This window comes from Micropterus dolomieu, linkage group LG23 (assembly GCF_021292245.1).
Source record: "Micropterus dolomieu isolate WLL.071019.BEF.003 ecotype Adirondacks linkage group LG23, ASM2129224v1, whole genome shotgun sequence".
NCBI lineage: Eukaryota > Metazoa > Chordata > Actinopteri > Centrarchiformes > Centrarchidae > Micropterus > Micropterus dolomieu.
The window spans coordinates 28762350-28785000 of record NC_060172.1 but is presented as its reverse complement, the minus strand read 5'-3'; the positions used below and the strand labels follow the sequence as shown (position 1 = coordinate 28785000).

Sequence of the window (22651 nt, the reverse complement as noted above, 5' to 3'; positions counted from 1 at the left end):
TGGGTCTCTTATGTTTCTGTAGATGCTGGGCAATATAAAGATCATCAAATTATGGCATAGCCTTAAACCTATCTGCACAGGGTGTACGACTAGACTTTTCCTCCTCTAACTAGTCTTTAGTTTTATTTTCTTTATATTTGTTGTATTGTTAGTTTTGAGAAAATCGTGCAGTTTTAAAGCAGTAAGTCTAATAACCAGTTGGCAGCATGCATGTCTGCCATTGACCTGCCTTGGTCTGTCTATCAAACTGAATATTTAAGCAGACTATTTAGGCCCATCTTCTGGTGTACACTTTTAGATGGTCCTCTGGGCTCACAGGGCTAGGCAGGCAGGCAGAGACAAGTCTATTGCTGGATGCTATCAAGCAATAGACACAACAATAGGCATTAAAGTGTATAAATCTCGGTGTAGTTAAGAGTAAGGGTATGAGGCAGGTATAAAGATTAAGTATTTGGTTGTTTTTTTTTTTCTCCCATAGTAAAGTAGCATCAGGCTGGTGAAAGATACAGTGGATAGGGTCTTTTGTAGAAAAACACATGTTTTAAAATGTATTGCATCTGAATTAAAGCATCGACATTACTAAGGACTGAAAAGTATTCTCTGCTTTGTATTTTTGATTTGCACTTACTTCTAGCAACCTAAGTCACTTTTACTAATCTACACATTGAAAGTTTTGTTAATGTTTCAATGTCCTTGTGTTTTGTCTTCAGCAAATAACACGTCCCTCACAAGAAGACAAATCAGACGACAAAAACGAAGAGGACAAATCTGAGAAGTCCGAGAAAAAAGAGGACGAGGAAAAGAAGGACGAGGAAGAGAAAGATGAAAAGGAGGATACTAGGTGAGTTGTGAATAGTTGTTTGTCCTCGTGTCACTCTAGTCCATTAGGCCCTGTTGAAACTCCCCTCAACTTGGATCTTGGATCCACACACTGTAATAATTCTGAAAAAGGTTTGTTTGTTAAATGTCTTACATAATGCTTCAGTGCTTTCACTTTATTATTTACATCATTGTATAAATCTTGATTTATTTTAATGCTCTTATTCAAAAGACACATTGGTATTTGAAAGCCAAGTAGTATTATCGTGTATTATACCCTTGATACGCCAATGACCCTGTACAGTTACTTGTCTGGTGTGTGTGTGTGTGTGTGTGTGTGTGTGTGTGTGTGTGTGTGTATATACAACAGTATTCTTCCAACCTATAAACAGGAGACATGCTTGTAGATTGGGCTGTTAATGAAGCAATCATTCGTGGACACAACCTATTGACATTGAAGAGGAATTTACATTGTAGTGAAGAATTCACAAAGCTGGCCTTTTGTCTTTGAGTTGCCTGTTGTAATTATGTGAAACACATTTTTTTTATTTATGTTTTTTTGGATTGTGTTGTCTTACATTGTCTCATCAAATTATTGATGAACATCAGAAATACTATAATGGTGGGAAGATTTCACATCCCCAGACCTTTTGATGAAGTAATGTTCAAGCTACCTTTCTAATTTCTTAACAAGTCTGTCCAGCTTGAGTGTAGACACGTTTTAATATTCTTTTCTTGTGTGTTCAGTTGTGGAGGAAAAGAACAGATTAAAAAAGGCCATGTTATTGCTGAGTCAAAAGGGAATAGATATTTGCTGTACCAACAGTCTCTAAAGCTGTGTTTTCCCTCTCCAAAACCACAGGGACATTGGCAAGGACAAAGACAAGTGTGACGGTGGGGAGGACGAGGACGGAAAGGAGCAAAACACGCCGCGTGGCAGGAAGACTGCCAACAGCCAGGGCCGCCGTAAGGGAAGGATCACCACACGTTCCATGGCCAATGAGGCTGCGTCTGTGGCGGCTGAGGAAGCACCTCCCTCTGCCCCTGAGCCTGCCCTGCCAGATCCTCCGCAGCTCCCAAAATCTGATCCAGCGCAGAAGGCCATGAAGGAGCCTGCAAAACCCCAGACTCCAATAGCTTCCATGGATGCTAATAAAGGTGAATCCTCTTGGAGATGCTCTCTGAAGGTTGTTGACAATATAACTCAGGAACACACGTACTAACATAGAAACAGGGGAAAGGTAGTTCACAAAAATGAAACCATACAATAGTCCATCACAAAATATGTGAAGAAAAGAATGGAGCCTCAGATTAGGGATTCAACAGCGCGAGTGTAACCAGAGCTCTTTCAAGTTGTATTATATGTTGTGTGTTAAGTTCTTTGACTAGGCACTGAACATTATACATTTTCTACATCTAATGTCACTTGTTGAATTTAATTTTTGGTCTTAACTTTGATTCATTTATTACTGAAGTTAAATAAAACATAACAAAAAGCATGCAGCAATTTATGCAATCAACATTAACAATTACTGTCAGGTGACCACAGTATCCATCTGACATCCAAATTAGCCTCTTAAATGTCACAGTAGGCTAAAAGGTATTTTTCTCTCATGAATAATCAGGTGTTGGCACCGACCAGTCTGGCATACTGTTAAGATTTTGTTTTATGAGCTGGGAGAATTGAATAGAACATGCCAATAGACCTTCAACAAGAGACATGTCACCATATAGCTCTGCTGGCTTCCTCCCTTCTAAAATATGTAGATTCAGAAGCTGTTTATAGCATGAAAATGGACGGTTGGTTCAGTAGTCAGTCAGGTCAGACAGACTCTGTCCTCCTGCATTACATTTCACTCGGGAAGCTGCATGAAGTCCGTCCATCACCATGGCAATGTGCTGCTCTGGTAGAGCTGTTGTCATGGTACTCAGTCACACACTTACTTACGTACTCTTCCACCCTCCGAAGTCTGTCACTCCTACAGTGGTAGCTCAGAATTTCAGGTATCCCTGAGTGTTGATCTGTATCATTAATTCACTGTTTTGTAAGTGTGCCGTGCTTCTCCGCTCTGTTGAACTCCACCTCTCTCAACAGTCTGTTAGTTAATCACATTATATGGTAGACCTTATATAACCCAGTCTGCAGTGTGTCCTTTGATCCTCTCAACCCTCTGACCTTTCCTTGCCCTGTTCTGGGCGTATTATGGTTTACGTAGGACTGTGTCAACTGTAATCTCCCTTGGTGACTACATCTACTAGACTACATCTGTTTGCTTGCTCTGTTGTAACCCCTGCAGCTATGGTGTTTCTAGGTAAGTGTGCTGGGTGCTCAGGGGTAACTATCTGTCAGTCTTGCCCAGCTGAAATGGTGCCAGTCAAGTTGAGGAAGCTGCTGATTCAGTGGGAGGGCCAACGGTGGGGGTTTGACCTTGTTTGAAGCCGTGAGGCAAAGTGTATGTGTGTGTGTCATTAGGTGAGATGCTGCACTGTAGGCAGGCGCCCGTCTGTTTTCATAGGCCCGAGACTAATGACCACAGTGGCATGAAGTGTCACGCGGGAAACATGTGAGTTTTACCATGGGAAAGGGAAGCCTAGTCCAGTAGACATTTGTTTAACTAAGCGTAACAGACTGTGTGGCCGGGGGACCTTTGGTAGGAGCCGTCTAAACAGGGAGAATTGATCTCCTCATCTTCGTGGTGGGTGGGTGGGGGGCAAGCCTCCTGTTAATGTCAAGGGTACATCTGCTGCTATATTAGTCCAAATGTTTACACAGTCTCAGTTGGTACCATGGAAGAGAGTGGGCTAGAGTTCACTCGGCCCCCTCCACAGTAACCATGCACTTCTGTGAATTTTGGGGGGGGGGTGGAACTGCGTAGCCAAGCCGAGGAGGGGTGTGTGTGTGTGTGTGTGTGTGTGAGATTCGCAGTGTCACAGTAGAAGGGGTGGCAGAGTGCTGGCTGTTCTATCTGTCTATTTGTCTCCATCCAAGGCCATTTCCCAAAGAAGGAGGCAGGGCTCTCCACTCCTACACTGTCTGGAGCTACATCAGCTGACCAAGGCCCTCCCCTTGTGGATTAGAGAGGAGGAGGGCTTGTTCTGGGCTGTGTGGAAGGGGGAGAGAGAGGGAGATAGGGAGCAGGAGAGTGAGCAAGAGTAAGTGAGGGAGTGGGTCTCAGCAGCCCTAGAATGTAAACAGATTATTAGATTAGTGGCCATGAGAAGGAGACAGCTGAAGGGAGGACTGTCACTCTCTCTCTGTCTGTCTCCTTCCCTCTGTCTCTCTCTCGCTCAGTCTCTCTCTCTCCCTCTTTCTTTCTGTCAGTGCTGATGGGGCTGTGTTTTTTTTTTTTTTGATTTGTGATTTAGCTGCTGCTGGTGAAACCGGAGAAACTTCTCGCTGGACCGAGGAGGAGATGGAGGTCGCCAAAAAAGGTAGTGTTTCAATTAATTTCTCTCATGCTTCATCTCTGTCCTTCTCTTTTTCTGTGTTGCTGTGGCTGCTCTGCTTTTATGACACCCCCCCCACCCTTCTCTGATTATCTGATGTTGCCTCGCCCTGCTCGATTCTTACGTGCACACAGGAATGAATGTGCACATGCTTTCACACAAATAGAAACTTGTGCTGGTGCTTTACTGGAAGCTGTCAGAGACCCATGAAGGTTTTCAGGGATTTTTTTCTCTTTTAGCTGCACTGCTCTGCTAGCTTCTCAGAAGTAATCTTTTAAGGCCACCCGTGAAGCAACAGAGCATGACAACTGCAGCTTCCTCTAAAGATCACTATCTATTATTCACGTTCAAAAACTTGTCAGATACTCCAAAAAAAAATCTATTTAATAAAAAATATTTTTTTTAACTGTGATTTTGTAAGTTCTTCAAAATGTTTTTTGCATACTGTGCCTGGTCTCAGACTGCACCGTTGCCCCTTTTGCTCAGCTTTATCAGTATAGACTCTTACATAGGGCTAGACACTGAGGAGAAAATATGGATTAATTAAGACTGTCTTGGATGGGTATTTTCTCTCCCCTCTTAACAACAATCCATTTCTGCTATGATTTCCTCAGACATTCAGACCTGTATGCTACATATGTCGGTGGATTAGTGTAACTAAAAGAGGCCTGCACCACCTCTTGTAGTCATATGACGAAGCAGCTCCAGAAAACACTTTTATTCTATGCCGGCAAACATGGCTGGTCGTGCGAACACATTGATCTGCATAAGCCGCGGTGTTAATACTAGGCTGACACATCGCAGACCTGGTAGTCAGATCAGAAGTTTTTACTAAGTGAAAAGGAACTTTCCTCAATGAAGAGAAACGGAAAAGAACAGTCAATTGTTGTAGTCAGTATAATTTCATAGCGGCAATTTAATGGAACTGTAATGAGCCAGCAGTTTTTACTTGATTTGGTCATTAAAAGAATGTACTTGAAGCATGTCAGAAGAATAATGGATCAATATACATCTTCTCTTGCAAGCAGATGTGTGATCAAACAGGATCTTGTCATATCAAGCTCGGATATTACGTTCTAGTATTGGTATTTCAAGGTTGCTAGCCCTGATTTGCCTGCATGCAGTTAGTGAAGTTGCAATTAAGATTCAGACAAACGACTCTTGCTGCAAGTACATTATTTTGACAAAATAACTGTAATGTAACTGTAAACTTACAATAAAATACAACAGCACCACAAACAATGTATACTCACAAATTACTATAGAATGATTTAATAGAATTAAATAAAAAAATGACCATAGAATTAACGAATACTTCTCTTCAACAAAAACTGAACATTATAAGCTTCACAAAGGTGCCAGTTTTTATTTTAGGGCTGTTATTTTGATTATTATTGTTGGTATTTATAAAAATGATATTTGTCATGCCAAGTATTTATCAAACTAAGAATTTTAAATTAAGTGATCTTGGCTCTGTCAAGGACTTTCGTCAAGGATATTTGCACAATATGAATGGGTAGATTGTTGCCATGGTTATACTGGGGAAACTGATTTTATTTTTTATGTTAAGATTTATGCTGATCCAGGAATGGATAAACAGCAATCTTGTTAGAGTTGGCAGCATTGAATATATATATATATATATATATATATATATATATATATATATAAATGAGATTATTTCTCTGTCAATCTATTTACTCACATTTGTCGCGTTTGTCAAGACAGTTGAGCAAACCTGTGAACAATATATATCCTGTTGAATGTGTTGTGTGCAGTGCTCAGCTATGCTATGCTAAATAAAGTTGTATATTTTGTGACATACAGTAGACACCTAAAGACGGCACAAGACCTTCCTGCCTTACATTTAGTGATTGTCTTCAGAGTGACAATTATCTTATTTAGAGTTACCTAAACTTGCAGAGTCCCAATGCCCTCATTCCCTCATCTAACTTGAGCAGTAATGGGGCTTTGTGTTTAGCTCTGTGGTGATTTGTCAAGCTGCCGGTATCCCTCATCTCAGTAGGGCTGGGAGGGAGGGGAAGTCACAGGGGTTACAGGATTTAGACAAGAGACACCCTGATGTCAAAGGTAAAAGGCAGTCTTCCGGTTCACTGCAGTTTGTTCAACGCTGATTGTGTGCTCAGGTCAGTGTTAATCAAGACGGAGAAGACCAACAGCAAACCATAGCAACAGGAGGACCCCATGAGTATACTGTAATTTTGCAGTAATACCTCACACTCAATAATAACAACTGCAGTAGCTTTTCATTCTAAGGAAAAACTATAAATAATTAATTTAGATCATCTTCTTGAATCATAGTTATGGCACTGATACAGCATGAAGCAATAATTGGAAATATGAGAAGTATAAGATGTCAAAGTAGGTCCATGTCATGTGATGGCTTGGCTATTACCACTCTGCTGTTTCTTTTTAGATACCTGCAGTTGATACACTGCATACAGTTGTAAGGCTAATTGTAATTAGCCTAATAAAGCATTAGCTTATATTATCATACATGACAAGTGATTTCATCTTAATTAATTTTTATTCTATCAAGTGTTTAAAAGCTGCAAACCTTTCATGCTTAATTGTCCCTCTTTGTCCTGTGCTAGGGCTAGTTGAGCACGGGCGGAACTGGACAGCCATTGCCAAAATGGTGGGCACCAAAAGCGAGGCACAGTGCAAGAACTTCTATTTCAACTACAAGAGACGTCACAATCTGGACAACCTGCTCCAGCAGCATAAGCAGGTAAGCTATTACTTTCATTTCAGTTATGGGGCGTTATGGTTTGTCATTGAACTACTCGAACTGTAATGTAGGAACGCTAAATGCTAATTTGTTTCTTTCTGTTTCCCAGGATACAAGGCGGGCACGTGCTGATAGGTCTCAAGGTGAAGGTCTAGCCACAGCATCACCCGACGATGATGATGAGGACAACGCTGATGACAGTGAAGGTCAGACAGAAGGGTGATAGGAAGCATGTGCTCAATGTTATATAAACAGACACACACACATGCCCAAACATATTTGTTTTGGACTTTTCTTCCTGTTTATCCGAGTTCAGGGCAAGTCCTAGGACAACCTGGGCGAAGGATGCACAGAAGGCTGATAGGTTTTTGTATCCAGTTTTTGTCCTTGCCTTTGAGTTGTGGAGCTTCATGCCTGATAATACCAAGTGTTAAGTAAAGAGGCTATGGAGAGAAAGAACGCAGTGAACTCTGAACTGTCATGTAAGGATTTCTTTTGAGGTGATGGCAATGTTCTTGCTCTCTGCTGACTGTAGTTTTAATGAGAGGGGAAAAAAAGGATCAAATGAAAAAAGCAAGAGGGGAGAGGTGGAGATAAAAGATATGAACTAATTCTGACTACATGGGCGCCTGTTGCATAGCAGTTCTTGGCTTTGAAGACTCAACAAAGCCTGCTCTTTGGTCCACTTGTTTGATCCAGCAAGCCTGCATGTCTACCCGCCTCCCTCCTCTCCAGAGGACGTTATCTTTGCTGACAACCGACTATTAAAAAGAAAACATGCTTCGTATAGAAATAAATTATTATGAATAATTGGCACTGAATACACAACATTTAGTTTTTTTTCAACAACAAAATGAGTTGATACGTCTTTTTGTTGGAGAATTGTCTAGCTTAGCAGACCTACTGTATATATCAACAACCTCCAGTTCACAAGATAACCGTGGCGACAGGGGGAAGTCACAAGGTTTTCTGTCATGTGTATTTGACTTTGTCTTCGTCCTGTGGAAACCCAAACTGCTCTTTAGGTATATTTATTGTCACAATTGAACAGGTTATATACTGAAATTGAGCTTTGTAACTCCCTTCTGCTACATAGCAGACAATATACATTAATACAGAATCAATTATAAAAATGGTAAACAGAAATAAACTATATTCACTGGGGCAGTGCTGAGGATGAATTAGAGTTTAAGAGTCTAATAGCTTGGGGGGAAAAGCTGCTCTGCAGTCTGGTGGTGTGGCAGCAGAAACTTCTATATCTCTTCCCAGAAGGCAGCAGGGTGAACAGGCTGTGGCTGGTTGGGTACTGTCCTTTAGTATCTTTGGGTTCTGTGCAGACACCTCACCTCACTGATATCACTGATGCTCGGGAGAAAGGTACCAATGATCTTCTGAGCAGTTTTAATCACCCGCTGCAGAGCCCTCTGGTCCTGGGCCACACATCCCATGCCAGTTAGTGATGTTTCCAGTCAGGATGCTTTCTATTGCTCCTGTGTAAAAGCTGACAAGAACTTGGCACAGGAGTTTGGCCTTCTTAAGCTTCCTCAAGAAATATAGTTGTTTCTTCTCCAGTGTGGAGATGTGAGACGACCATGTCAGATTCTCTGTGATTCCCAGGAACCTGAAACTGTTCACCTGCTCCACCTCAGCTCCACTGATGTAGACAGGAGTGTGTGTCTTGTCTTTGGTTTGATACATGCATCAGCAAATTGATTTTGCATAGACATACTATCTGGAATACTATCTCCATGGCAACAACTGCAGCAGTAGACAATATGCAAGCCAACAGGGGCGTCCCGATTCCTCAAATAGGCAGTTTTTGTCTTAAGAATGTGTGATTTTCAGATGTGAATGTTTTTTATCACTTACAAATTGCTACACTTCTGGTATTTGAGATACTCAAGTGTGAAAGGAACAGATGATTAGTTTGTATTGTAAAAGGCTGTTGTATCTTTAAGGACTTGGTCTTTACAAAAACTGGTCATAGATTAGATACAGTAGGAACAGGCATTTACGTGTGTGTAGAAGCAAATGTGACAAAGGAACGTGTGAGGCATAAAGAAGTGGAGGTAGCTTTTGGGATTGTCTATGTTTCTAGTTTTTGCAGTTATTCATTCCTTCACTTGTTTGATACACGTGGTCTTCCAAGTAAAGATTTTCTACATGGTAAATCACCCCAGTAGTGAGATTTATGTTGTGACAGGTCTTCATTTCTTTTGATTTGATTATATTATATTTGTTGTCTTTATTCCTAAATGGACTTTAAAATTGGCTTAAAAGTCTTGATCTTTCAGTTAGTTTCATGCATTGTTTGACATGTACTAATTCGCTAATACTAATTTAATTAATACTTCTCATGTTTCCTCAGGTGGCGACAACAGCTCTGATACAGAGAGTGCCCCCTCCCCCACTCAGGCTGACTCCTCAAAGTCTGGCGACTCCAAGAGGTCAGACAGCGCTGCAGGAGATGCTCAGTGCTCTGACCAGGACAAAGGTCTGGCTAGCAATGGGAAGGCCATGGAGCCCTCATACGGCAAACTCTGTGTCAAGGAAGAAAAAAGCCCAGAGAGTGAGACTGGATCTCTGGAGGAAAAGGCCAGGATGGCCTCCTATGCAGGCTCAGTGCGTCCAAAAACCGAACCTCAGGATGTGGACATGAAGGCTGGAGAGGTTCAGGTCAAGATGGAGCCTGAGATCAAGGAGAGAGGAGAAAAGGGAGATCATGGCGAGAGGCTTGGGGAACTCCACTCAGATAATGACTCCAGCGCCACCTGCAGTGCTGACGAGGATGTGGAAGCAGAGCCTGAAAGACAAAGGTGTGTTTTCATATTTGCACGTCTTCGTGTTCTCATGTTATATGTACATATTTGTGGTTTACATGAACAGGACATGTTCATGGTTTTGATTGTGACATACATTTTGTTTTGTGCCTCTACAGAATGTTCGCCATGGAAAAGCCTTCATTGATCAACCCTCCAGGCTCGGTGCTGGTGTCCTCACCCAAGCAAACCCAACTCAACATCCAGCAGCTGCAGCAGCGTGCAGCTGCCATCCCACCAATGGTTAGTCACAGTTTTTATTTGATCCATTTAGACTAGCATGGAGGTAGGTAACAGGCTGTTAGCATGCCCACACAGTCATTATGAGCAGTGTGATATGATCAGAATCCAGTTTAGTGTAAGATGTATGAAGTCTTACTTTTATGTTTACCACCATTGTCTCATATCCTTTTTAAGGCAGAAGTTCCAAGATATGTAGAATTTTTTCATTTAAAGTTTGGTCAGTGCTCTTGTTTCAGTACTCAAATTGTTCAATATCCCATCTGCATCTTTTTAAAGAAGAATTTGAAAATGTACCTGATATAAATCCCATAATCTGTTTATCTTTGCAACAAAAAAATTACTCTAATCGAGACCTTAAAATCGAATGTCAAATTGAAATTGTGGATTTGGAGAATTCTGACACCCCTTGTTAATATCTGGCATTCCAACTCATCTGGATCTTTTCAATCCTTAACATATCTAGGTGCCTGGTGCTTTTGGCACTAGTGGCGTGAGTATGAGTGGACTTACGATGTTGCAACACCAAATCAAAGCAGTGCATGAGTCGGCGCACCAAGAGGAGAAACAGAGGCAGGATCAGGGAGACCTGGAGCGCAGACCCCCCTTCAACACCCGCAGCCCCACCATACTAGACAGAGATGGTAAGGGAACAAAAACTATCCTCATTCTGTCCTCATCTCTCCTCCTTCCTGTTCATCGCTCCGTCAGCCTTGTTCTCTGTCGCTGCTAGCAGTGGACTATTTATAGCTAATGCATTTTTTAGGTCCCATTCATTTTTTTATGCCGTTTCAAAAAGGAAATGTTTGAGGGTGATCTGGACTGTCGTAATGTGGTTCAGCCTGAGTCAAGGAAAAAAAGTTAGCTGACCCTGTTTTACATTTGTTGCAAACTCTGAGCTGATGTCTGCATTGATGCTCCCCTTGAAATGCCTTTGGATGAAGGAGGGGGCCATGGTGTTTTTTTTTTTTTTTTATAAAGTTGTCTGACTGGAGCGTGTTGGAGTAGGACACTTGCTGCTTCTGGGCTGGCAGACAAAGTTCAGCCACTTAGCTTCAGAAGGTGCGGCAAAGTCACCAGGCAGCTTTTAGCACCTTTTAGTCAGAGTGCTGTGAAGAGTAGAGCAGCTGTCAGTAAGCTGCTGAGCTTTGACACCGAGATACTTATTACATAGGTTTCAGCGGGTGTGCATCCAGGTGGTGGTGTTTGTTGTACGGGCCTGTCCATTCTAGGTCAGCTCAATGCTCACTGGCATAGAGTTCTTGTTTTAATAGTGGTTGTCTTCCCTTTGTCCTTATGCCTGTGTACTGCAGGTAAGCCCTTAACCTACATGCCTTATGAAATGAAGCTGGCTCTGGACCAGGAGGCCCACTCTGGTCGGCCAGGCTCTCCCTACAGACTCTCCCCCAGGGAGCTGAGCAAGGCCTCACCCCAGCTTGACCCCAACGCCCCGAATGCCTCCCGCTACAGTGTGCCACCAGGTAAAAGCACACATCTTCACCTCCTCCTCCTCCTCCCCTCCCTTCTTGTCTCCTTCCTTCCCTTGCTGATACAAACTAGCCTTGCCTGACTCCCATTGAGTCTCTTGTGTTTGACAATGGAGGCACTAGAGGCAATAGATTGGTATAGTTTGGACTGAAATAAATGCAGTATACTATATTTCAGCCACTCTTTCAGTTTGACATGTTTTAATGTTTATATTTTATTGTCTTGCAGGCTGTTATGGTAGCCTGTTCTATATACACAATTGCTTGATTATCCTTATTTAAAGTTATAGTTGGAGCAGAGGAGGACTGATGTGGAGCTTTTTAATCCTGTCGTGAGTCGGGGTTTGACACTGTTTTAGAGCACTTGTGCATTAGATAAGTTGGGTTGAATTTCCTTTTGTCCAAAGGTATATGTACCCAATGAGGTCATGTACTGGATGTATTTGGTCAATGTTTAGCTGACATAAGAAATATATTTGGAAACCTATGCCAGTGAAGTTGATGTTTGTTTTGTTAGACGCTTGGGTGGAGCACCTTAAATAAGAGCCAAGCTCATTGTGTTTTGTAGGTCTCTTTTTCATTGACTAATAACTTTTTATAATAGGGAGCATCATGGAAATATGCCTTTTAGGCCACTTGGAGCCAAGCTGCCTGCACAAGGGAAATGCACTGTGCGCTTGTACACAGGTATCAGTACAGTAGAGGTCAGCTCTTTTTGCTATCATCAGGTTGGTGGTTTTATAACTGGTGCACATGTCAATGCATGAGTCCAGTATTTTTGGTCTGTGTACCAGTTCACAGAGAAAACAGAAGCATACTTCTTTGACCCCTAATCTTGGGCCCTGGACTACATTCTTGTCTCAAAAAGAGGCTGAGATGATGTGTGGATCACCGCCAGTCAGTAGTTGTCATCATTACAGTTCTATTGTAATTTAGCATAGAATAACACAACATTACACAACTGTACAATGAAGCTGTAATGATACCCTTATCATCACATACTATTTCTATACATGTATATACATTGTTGCAAGAGTATGTTGGTAAAGTCTGTTTTTGGTTATAACAATTAATGTGCCATGGAATCATAAAATTAAATGTAACTTTGTTAGCAGCCATTAGCAGCAAAAGAGGTAGTCTTAGTTGTATCATTACAGTGGATCAAACATCTATGTCTTCACTTTCATTCACATTGTACTTACAAGAGCTTTGAAGTGGACATCAGTTGAATTCAGCATTGATCCTTCTTTTAGACATGAACAGCAAGTTTCCTCTCCTGGCCCATCACAGCCATTATGCTCTTCCGACACAGGACACTGTTTAAAGCTACATAAGGTGGATCACCCAAGATTTTGTGCCAACGGACAATTTTTTTTTATTAATTTGCAAAAACTATATTGATACTAGAGAAAATTAATGTATGAAAACGATAAACAAAATTGATGTTGATCCTGCAGGCAGATTTTTCAGTTAATCATTATTTCATAGACGTGCTTTAATTTACTATAGTTTGAAGAATTAAGCTTTGGGGCATCAGAAAGGATCTTCTTTAGGAAAGGAAACGCGTGCAGTTCACCACATTACAGACATTTCTTGTATGTCATTTGGAGCAAACATATCCTGACAAGTGAGGCTATGGTCTGTGAATTGCACCACGAATGTTTGACACACAGTCTCCCTGCATCAGGGATTCATAAATTTGTCATAGTGGCTTGTTTTCCTATCTGTCGCTGTATGGGCCAGCAGGATGATGACACCCATGCCCACTGGAGGAACTCTCACACAGCCATTTGCATTTTTTATTTTGTAGTGTGCAGAACTACAGGGAGCGCTCCAGGCAGGAGGTTATTCTCGGTCTTGTGTGCATATTTTGTGTTTTGTGATCCGTTTTGTCTACTCAGCTTCCCTTAGACGGTAAAGCAGACCGAAGGCATGGGCCAAGGTTATCTCAAGCTGAGGACAGGTTAATTAATGAGGTCTTCAGTGCTTACTTCACCACTCACTGGAGTCTGTCAGGATGAAGCTGAATATTTTATCGTACAGTCTTTGATGGGAAATGGTTGCTTAATGGAACCCTTATGTTAGGTGGGTTTGAAGTTGTGGTGTCTGGCAGGCAGAAGACATTTAGAGTTCAGGTCTAACTTCCTGTGTGCGCTCATATTAGTGTTTTTGTGATTTTTATTTATTTATTTATTTTTTTGTGTGTGTGAAGAAAGTTGTTTAATCCTTTTTTGTTTATGTAGATATTTAAGGCAGAAATGTTGGCGTGTAATCAGTTGTCTGATTTTTTTTGTTTTGGTTATTTCTTCATATTTCCACCAGTACTCCACCCCGCCCCGAATCAGCTGGTCCAGAGTATGCCAGATGGAGTCCGTGTCACGTTCAGCAGACCCAGTCGACCTCCCAACATTCCCTCTCCTCCTCCACTCATTCCAACCACCAAGCCCACGGACAAGCCCTCCTTCATCCAAGGAGGCTCCATCTCCCAGGTAAGGCACCAGACGGGTGACAGCATTCATCTACTGGTGAACCAAGTGGAGTGACCCTCTTAATTTTTTATACCACTGGTGTTCACACCTGTGCAATGCATACCACACATTAGAGCTCAAGACACGCAATGCCTTTTGGTGAGTAACTTTTGTTTTTGTACATTCTTATTTATTAAGATTTTCAATAGACTCACCATAGATCAGGGACACGGAAATGTATTTTTTATGTATTTTCTAGACATTTGTTTTTTCATGAACAAAGAGAAACTGACTGTAACAAATTTCTCTTCCATTTTGAACTTGCCAGGAAGAAATATTCTTAAGAAATAAAATTACATTTGTAGCGAATCAAGGATCAATGAAAATGTATGGCATTTCTTTGTTTTTGTTTCTGTGGACAGCTTTGTTGACTGTCATTACATTGCTAAGTTTTCTTGGTAGCTCAGCTCTAGAGAAATGGAACAGGCTTCCTTTGTCCTGCGTGTCATAGTGCTTACAGTGTGATCTGTTGGTAACAGTCAGCACAGATGTACAGAGTAACTAGGCCAAGTTTATAGTCAGGAAAATGAATTAATCAGATTAATTAAGTAATCTTTTATAAATGACTAACTGTAATCATGGTTTGAATTGCGGCGGGGATTGGGGGGTTCTGACCCCCCTAGTTAAGGCTTGGACCCCCTCAAAAGAGGCAAAAACAACAGTTCAGGGGGGTCTTTCTTGATTGTAATTGTAAATATTACAATATATTTCCCATATTTATGCCTTTTTATAATTAAGAATCTTGAAAAAAGATTTCAGATTTCATTGCACTTTTTATATATATTATTTTCAGAGACCCAACAATTCCCAATTTCCCAACAATGAATGACTACTGCTTTATTATTATTATTATTATTATTATTATTATTATTATTTCATTCACAATCCACATGAGCAAGAGGAAAGGAAATATTTGCTAAAAAGAGTAAATTAATATAAAACAAATGAAAATGAATGAAATGATAAAAATTTGGAATTAGAGATGATAATGCAGCCTGTTTTTTATGATAGTGTCCTTGGTTCTGGTTCAGCACTGAGTGGGTCTGTGTTGAGCAGTCATGATGGCCTGGTGTGTGTGTGTGTGTGTGTGTGTGCAGTTGTGTGGTTGACAAGTCTGACTGTGGTATAGAGAACCCATCAAATGGTGTAATGAATTTGATTTATCATCAACAGACTGCAGACATTAGTTTAATAAGCAAGGATATTGTAAGCATAGTAAGAATTTAGTTCACTGAAGCATGCACCAGCGCTGTACTGGGAATCCTTTATGACCTTGAAAAAAGTGGCCCCCCAATTGTCATTGTATAATTCGCACCCTGACTGTAACAGTAAAAAGATTACCAACATCGCTTGACACCACTTTCTTGTTTTCATGAACGCGGTGACCTGACCTTGAAATGTGTTCTTTGTTCCTGTTTACCCAGGGAACTCCTGGCACATACTTGCCGTCCCATGCTGTCTATGGGCCAGAGGGGACTAAGAGCGCTGTGGGCTCCATATCTCTGGGTTTGCCTCGGCAGCAGGATCCTAACAAGCCTGGTAGGACGACAACCTGTTACATTACTGCAATTTTCATTGTGCAGTTCAGATAAGGCACTATTTAAATAAAATTAAAAAGCAAAGACATAAACACAAGAGCAGGATTGTATGCAGCTTTAGACAGACATTAAGTACCAAACCCACTTAGTTTAATGACACCTCTGAGGGATTCCTATATTTTGAAGGCCATAAGGTTTTTATCTCTGCATCATTTTGCTAAAGCAAACCTTTATTGTATAATGGGTTTTTGTTCAAACATATTAAAAATAGATGGGCCACTAATGGTACAATTAAAATCCGCAGCATGCTTTTTTGGCCCTTTTGTTGTGATGACTAAAAAGTAAAGTTGTGAAAATGCATTCATCCATCCATAAAGACAGAACACGGTGACCAGAATAACCTTTTAATCTGAGATCACATGAATACTGCCAGGTCTGCATCCACTTTTTGTGAAGTGGTGTCATTGAAGCTGCGCTGCTGCAGCTACTCTTCATGGTAGCTTCAAATCTTAAGGCTGTAGCCATTGTATAAAAAAAGATCATCTGTTCCCATCCTTCATGCCCATACTTACTTTACATTACAGAGAGGTGTCTCTTAAGAAGTACACATGTAACTCACAGAGGCAAAACCGATTGATTATGGAAGAAGATTATTACAGATTAATGAATACATTGCCATAACATTTCAAATACTGACACGCTCACTATTAACATAAACATAACTGCTCATTTGCATTGCCACCAAATGTTGACTTCGCAACATCGCATATGTTACTTTGTTAAATTAGATTGTTCAGGACAATTAAGCACATATTGACCCTGAAAGAAAGGTTGAAACATCCTTTGGAGTTCTGATCTGACAGAAACTGAGGCGCTAGTCCAGATCAAAAGCCATTTCACCTTGGTATGCTTGAGAAATTTCCTAACAGTTGACCTCTGAACTTCCTACACACTTTCTCTTTTTTTGTAACATACCACACCAATAGAAACAACTGTCCCGAATAGTTGTCCTATAAATCAGGCCCTGATGTACCTTGATTTTGGGACTGGTTGTATATGAGTTTTCCAGACCTTAATCTCTAGTTTTCATAGTATCACTTTACATATTCTTTTATGTGTTTGCATAAAACTCACTCCTGTGAATGCGTTGCTTCAGAAATTAAAAGATATATCTTGTGTTTGGTTTGAAAGATCATGCTGTTTTAATAATTTCATTCAAACACTTGTTGATTCTGTGGGACAACCAAATCACCTGCGGAAACTTGTGGTTTAGAATTTTTACAATTATATCGGTATTACTACCAAAATCAGACTTTTGATTTTACTCCACTAGATGACAACAGCCACACATGACTTAACTTGCATAATTTCTTTCCTGTTTAATTCTCCAGGAGCTGCAGTTCCATCCATACAAGACGGCAGAGGCAACCCTGCAAAAATGGGCGAGGGTCTGGCTTTCAGAGGATCAATCACTCAGGTAATGAATGGATGGAGTGCTTTTTAGGGTAATTTCATGATAGAAGCTCTGAATAGATAAATGACAGATAACAAGATACTTTTTCCATCTGTAGCTTTTTATGTTGCATTATAACTTTGCTCTTTTCTTAAATAGGGCACACCAGCGCTGCCCCAGTCTAGCATTGCTGCTGACCTCCTGAAAGGCACCATCACAAAGCTTGCCACAGAGGACCTGAGCAGCCCAGACAAGGCCAGGGGAGAACAGCCTAAAGGTCATGTCATCTATGAAGGCAAGAGTGGTCACATTGTATCCTATGACGGTAAGTGCTATTGTTGTTATTATTGTTATGTATATAGTATTACTGATATACCAAATTATTATTGAGCTTTTCTTTACCAAGCACACAATCTTGATCATGAGTCTTTATGTCCAAAAGCTATTAAGAACACCAGGGAAAACACCCGCAGCCCCAGAACTGGCCATGAGATGAAACGCACTTACGACATGATGGAGGTACCCATGGGCAGGGGACACCCTGGCAGGGAAGGAGCTCCATTTGAGGGTATTGCTTTTGTGTTAATTAATATACACTATTAGGGTTGGGCCAGTGTAAACATTTTCAAACAGTAAGCCAAAGACCTGACTGGACCGGACCGGTAATATAGAGTTTTACCACTAGGTGTTGCACATGTCTCACAGACGCTCCGAGTAACATGAGACCCCATGAATGATCAGTTTTCCACAACATGTTAAGAAATTAAGGGTCTGTTCACTGAAACACTAGAGTTTTACTGTGTTAAAGTAAAAAGGGAAAATGATGCGGTCATTGTTTATTAACTTCCCAGCATTGTATTTCACAAACCTGTTGGCAACGTACTGTGAAGACAGCTTGACTCCGCAACACCGTCTTCTCAGCTGTGTTGCATAATCATTTCCCATCATGCAGTGCTGGATGTGTTAGTTTGTACTGTGTCGGTTGGTGGCTTATGTTTTGTTGGTAATTCTCATATTTGTGCCTGTTTTACAGTTTTAACCATTAGTGAGGTGTCTGTTACAGGTTCAAAAGGGTTCATGCAGGAAATCAATGAGAGCTGCTGCTTGTCTCTTTTTAATAATGCCAAATGCCGGTTCAGTCAGTTTCCATAACATCAAACTGGTTTAAGCTTGTGGACCAGACTGGCTCAACCCTATACACAATGTGACCTGGCTTGTTTCTTCTGTGTCAGGAGAGTGACTGTGCTTGCTTGTTCCTCAGGTTTGATTAGCAGAGCCTTGCCTAGAGATGGTCTACATGGAGATTCTAAGGAAAGACCATTGATCACTGGATCCATCATGCAAGGTAAAAGCTTGCCACATTCCCATAAAACACTCACTTCTACTAGTAGCATCAAACAATGTGAAAAGGCTGACTCTTCAAATATTTCCAGGAACACCTAGAACCGCTGCAGAGTCCTATGAAGATGCCATGAAATATGGAAAACAGATAAAACGAGAGAGCCCACCAATCCGCTCATTCGAAGGGGGTATTGGTAAGGGCAAGCCGTATGAGGGAGTCAACACTATCAAAGAGATGGGACGCTCCATTCATGAAATACCCCGACAAGATCAGTCTGGCCAGGGGCTAGAGGGGTCCATGTCTCAGGTAAGACAGTTGGAGTTTTGAAGGCCTGGCCAGGATTTTTTTTGTGGACTGCATTTACTAATACCATTCCTTAGATCTGTTCAGTGAACACATTGCCATATGAATATGTAAAATCAATAAATATACATAGTGGATATAACCAGTGACATTGATGGACCTGTTCTTTTCATTTACCAGATTCACCCTCTCAACCAGTCTACTATCAAGCACAATGTCAAGTCCCTAATTACCAGTCCCTCTAAGCATCCCCACAGCATGCCCCAGCTCGAGGCCATGGAACGAGCCAAATACGAGGAGAGCAAGGCAGTACGCCACACTGTGGTCAACTCCACCACCTCTGTCCTGCGTTCCACACACCAGGAGGCTAACAAGTCCCAGCTTAGCCCGGGCATGTATGAGGATGCCAACGCTCGCAGGACTCCTGTGAACTACACCACCAATCCCGGGTCCCGAGGGTCACCCATGCTGGGACGTACTCCAGACGGTATGTTCCATAACCATTTTATTCACACCTGCAAGTTCCACTGCCTTGGGTGCATCATTCCAGATTTTGTTTACTGTGACAGATGTATTGTCATGATATTATATTAAGTTGTTGTGTTAATTAAGCATTAATTAATTAGATCTGTTGCTCTCTCCTACAAAGGTGGAATGGGCTCTGCGAAATCTGCTGCACATGAAAGAAAGAGTGCCATGACCCCTACACAGCGGGACAGTGTCCCAGCTAAGTCTCCAGTGTCGGGTGGTGACCCTGTAGCCTCTCACAGCCCCTTCGACCCTCACCACCGGCCCGTTGGTCCTGGGGAAGTGTACCGAGCCCACCTGCCTCCACATCTTGACCCCACCATGGCCTTCCACAGAGTGCTGGATCCTGGTACAGTGTTTAAATACTTTCCACTGTTTCCACCATAACTATGAACAATAAGAGCCTTGATTCTGAGTAAATTGACGAAAGCAACTCATTCTCTCTAAGTCATAGGCACTACATGTCCAGGATCTTTTTTACCTAGCAGATGAGATCAGTATCTTTCAGCCTTGTGTTCATATGTTTTGTTTTTTTCCTCCTGTCCTCTGTTACAGCATTCATGTTCCCCAGGCAGCCGTCCCCAACAGGTTACCATCATAACACCTACCAGCTGTACACCATGGAGAACACACGGCAGACCATCCTCAACGATTATATCACTTCCCAGCAGATGCATCCTGTCATCCCTCGACCTGACATGGCCCGAGGCTTGTCACCACGGGAACAGCCTGCCGCTATCCCTTACGCAGCGGGAGCTCGAGGTACGGACCTCCACTAGCTGACCCTCTCTCACCTGCCGCAACAGGCAGGGGAGAGGCTGTGGGCAGGAGGGGCTGTAGTATGCAGACTGTGTGCTTGTGAAGTAGTGGCTACCTTTTCCAGACGCCCAGAAGCAAATGACCTAGTCAATTTTTTCTGATTTGCTCTTTATATTGGGGCTGCAACTGATTCGGCTATTACTCAATTTATCAATTTGTTATGGTTATCCAAATCTCCATTTGCTGAGTGGTTGCCTTTTACAAGTTGACCACTATTCCACTCATTTTGCAGCCCTGTTGCTTTCTGATCAATCTGTATTTGGGAGCACTAACAGATGAAGGTGAAGGGATACAGTTAAGTGTATACGGTGTTCATACATTCAGAAATTGATGGATTGGTTCTTGCTGTTCACCGTTGGCCCTTTGCTTCTGTCTGTAAAAGGGATTATTGATCTAGCCCAGATGCCTCCAACTATCCTGTTGCCTCACCCTGGGGGAACAGGTACTCCCACTATGGAACGCATCGCCTACCTCCCTGGAGCTCAGCCCCCTTTCCCTCATAGGGCTTTCAACCCAACCTCCATATCGCCAGGTGAGGACCCCTCCCTTCCCTATCCCTACAACCCGTGTTCCCTTATCTTCCTTGCCACGATCTCCATGTTCCCTCACACCTCTGTAAGAGTGCAGCCCTGCACTGACGTGAGGTTTCAAAGGTCAGTTCTGCCTGTCCAGTCGCAGATCAAGTCGAGTCTTACTGCAATGATGCTGGGAGGGATTTTTCACAAAACTGTCCCGACTGTTGGATGGCAATAAAGTGATTTTCTCTTTTACGTAAAGAAATTGTGCTCCAGATCATTTTCGGGGCACAAAAAATGTTTTTTTGTCTGCAGTTGAAACTTTGTAATGTCTTGTTATTCACAGCCATGCTATCTAAATATGTAGACTCATATTTACTAAAGTCAGCCTTAAAGAACTTGGAGGCATTTAAACTCATTGAAAGAGACCTGAAAAATCTACAGTAATTTTCTTTTCCACATTTGAATACAACATTATATTTATGTTTTACTTCAATTAAGATAAAGATTGTCTTAATTGTAATTTGACACAGTTTTAAAGGCATTATGAACACATGTATATGCAACTAAAGTAGCAGCACTGTGGTTCTGAAATTATTGGTAATCATGGTAATATTCATGAAACAGAATATTACCACGATTGTCCCGTGGTAGATTCGGGACTTGTTGGCAACACCAAATGATTCAGATTTCTAAAGGAAGCCTGACCCATCCTGCTGAGACCCCTGTGTGTAGTGTGTGTATAAATCCTGTGTGTTTGTGATGTCTGCCATTGTTGTCCTCAGGTCACCAAGCCCATCTTGCTGCTGCAGCTGCTGCCAGTGCAGAGAGGGAACGGGAGAGGGAGCAGCAGGACAAGGAGAAAGAAAAGGAAAGAGAGAGGGAGCAGCGGGAGAGGGAGCGGGAAATGCGAGAACGAGAGCGCGACCGGGAGCGAACCAATGAATACATTCGTGGAGGTGAGTTGTTTTGTTGTTGTTAAAAACAGCAGCAGAGTTGTGAAAATCGTAAATTCATAATGTTTACTGTATATCACTGTTAATATAGGAAATGCGTGTTTATCCACTCTGCTGAGCAAATGTTTACCAATTCATATAAAACTGATAGCACACAGTCTATACTAAGACATAGAATTACATAAAACAAAATATATTTCCTCCTTCCTTTTTTGTTCACCTCTGCACACATTCTCTATTATGCTGGCTATTTAAAGAAGTAGGGTTGTCAGTTACATATATACAATTAAAACAATAATATTAAACACATTGCTATTTGTTATGGAATGAGCATGGCAGTGTCACTGTTTTCAACCCAGGCCAGGAGGAGGTTTGTGTGGTGGTTGTAGACGTGTGACATTGGGAGAACATCAAAGATTGGATAAAACTAAATAGAGAAACCAATATGTATGATTTTGTATACTAAATTGGGTTTGCCCTGGCATAAGATCACTGATATAAAGCGACGTTTGCTGAACAATATCTCACTTTTCGTTAAATTGATATAATTTTTTTTATTTAGCACATCCTTGAAATTCACTTACTCTACACTGTATTTTTTGTCTTCTTAAGGCTGGGGTTTTCAGAATGTTGTTTTATCACACAGTTACACATTTATGTATTTATTTATTTAACAAAATAAACTAAGTTTAAAAAATCTTTTCAAACCCTGTTACGATGTTTCTGGGTATGCTACAAAACACTGCTGTATATAATGCATACATAGAATAGGTTTTATCCTGTCATGATTTTTAGACAGCACATGTTCTTGGATGCTTTGTTTAACTATAAACTATAACTAAAAACCAACTGTTACAATGTTTCGTGTGTGTGTGTGTGTGTCTATCAGGTGGACCAGAGCAGCCAGGGCGACCAGGGAGTCGAGGTTACTTGCATTCCCCTTCTCCCTCGCTTAGGACGCAGGAAGTAGTGGTTCAGCAGCGGCCTAGTATCTTCCAGGGCAAGAGTGTCATCACCTCTCTAATGTAAGTCTTAACCTGTTGTAACTTTGCATTTACACCAGCTCACTTACACTCTTTGTGTTTGTTTGCTCATGTATTTGTGG

At 41.6% G+C, this 22651-nt stretch overlaps 1 protein-coding gene across 3 annotated transcripts in view; it reads left to right on the top strand.

Moving 5' to 3' along the window:
* The window catches only part of ncor1 (nuclear receptor corepressor 1), a 51560-nt gene that overhangs the window by 22952 nt on the left and 5957 nt on the right, over window positions 1-22651 (top strand). The window contains exons 16-36 of one of the 3 annotated variants that reach the window (XM_046038911.1): window positions 1682-1977; window positions 4186-4251; window positions 6882-7018; window positions 7128-7224; window positions 9387-9834; window positions 9957-10080; window positions 10544-10721; window positions 11391-11558; window positions 13887-14053; window positions 15517-15631; window positions 17022-17107; window positions 17243-17408; window positions 17526-17651; window positions 18345-18428; window positions 18517-18731; window positions 18909-19215; window positions 19378-19605; window positions 19812-20018; window positions 20458-20607; window positions 21376-21549; window positions 22436-22571. In XM_046038911.1, the coding sequence (XP_045894867.1) occupies window positions 1682-1977; window positions 4186-4251; window positions 6882-7018; window positions 7128-7224; window positions 9387-9834; window positions 9957-10080; window positions 10544-10721; window positions 11391-11558; window positions 13887-14053; window positions 15517-15631; window positions 17022-17107; window positions 17243-17408; window positions 17526-17651; window positions 18345-18428; window positions 18517-18731; window positions 18909-19215; window positions 19378-19605; window positions 19812-20018; window positions 20458-20607; window positions 21376-21549; window positions 22436-22571 (3675 nt within the window). The remainder of the gene's footprint in view (window positions 1-1681; window positions 1978-4185; window positions 4252-6881; window positions 7019-7127; window positions 7225-9386; window positions 9835-9956; window positions 10081-10543; window positions 10722-11390; window positions 11559-13886; window positions 14054-15516; window positions 15632-17021; window positions 17108-17242; window positions 17409-17525; window positions 17652-18344; window positions 18429-18516; window positions 18732-18908; window positions 19216-19377; window positions 19606-19811; window positions 20019-20457; window positions 20608-21375; window positions 21550-22435; window positions 22572-22651) is intronic. The other 2 variants (XM_046038913.1, XM_046038912.1) reach the window with 2 other exon arrangements.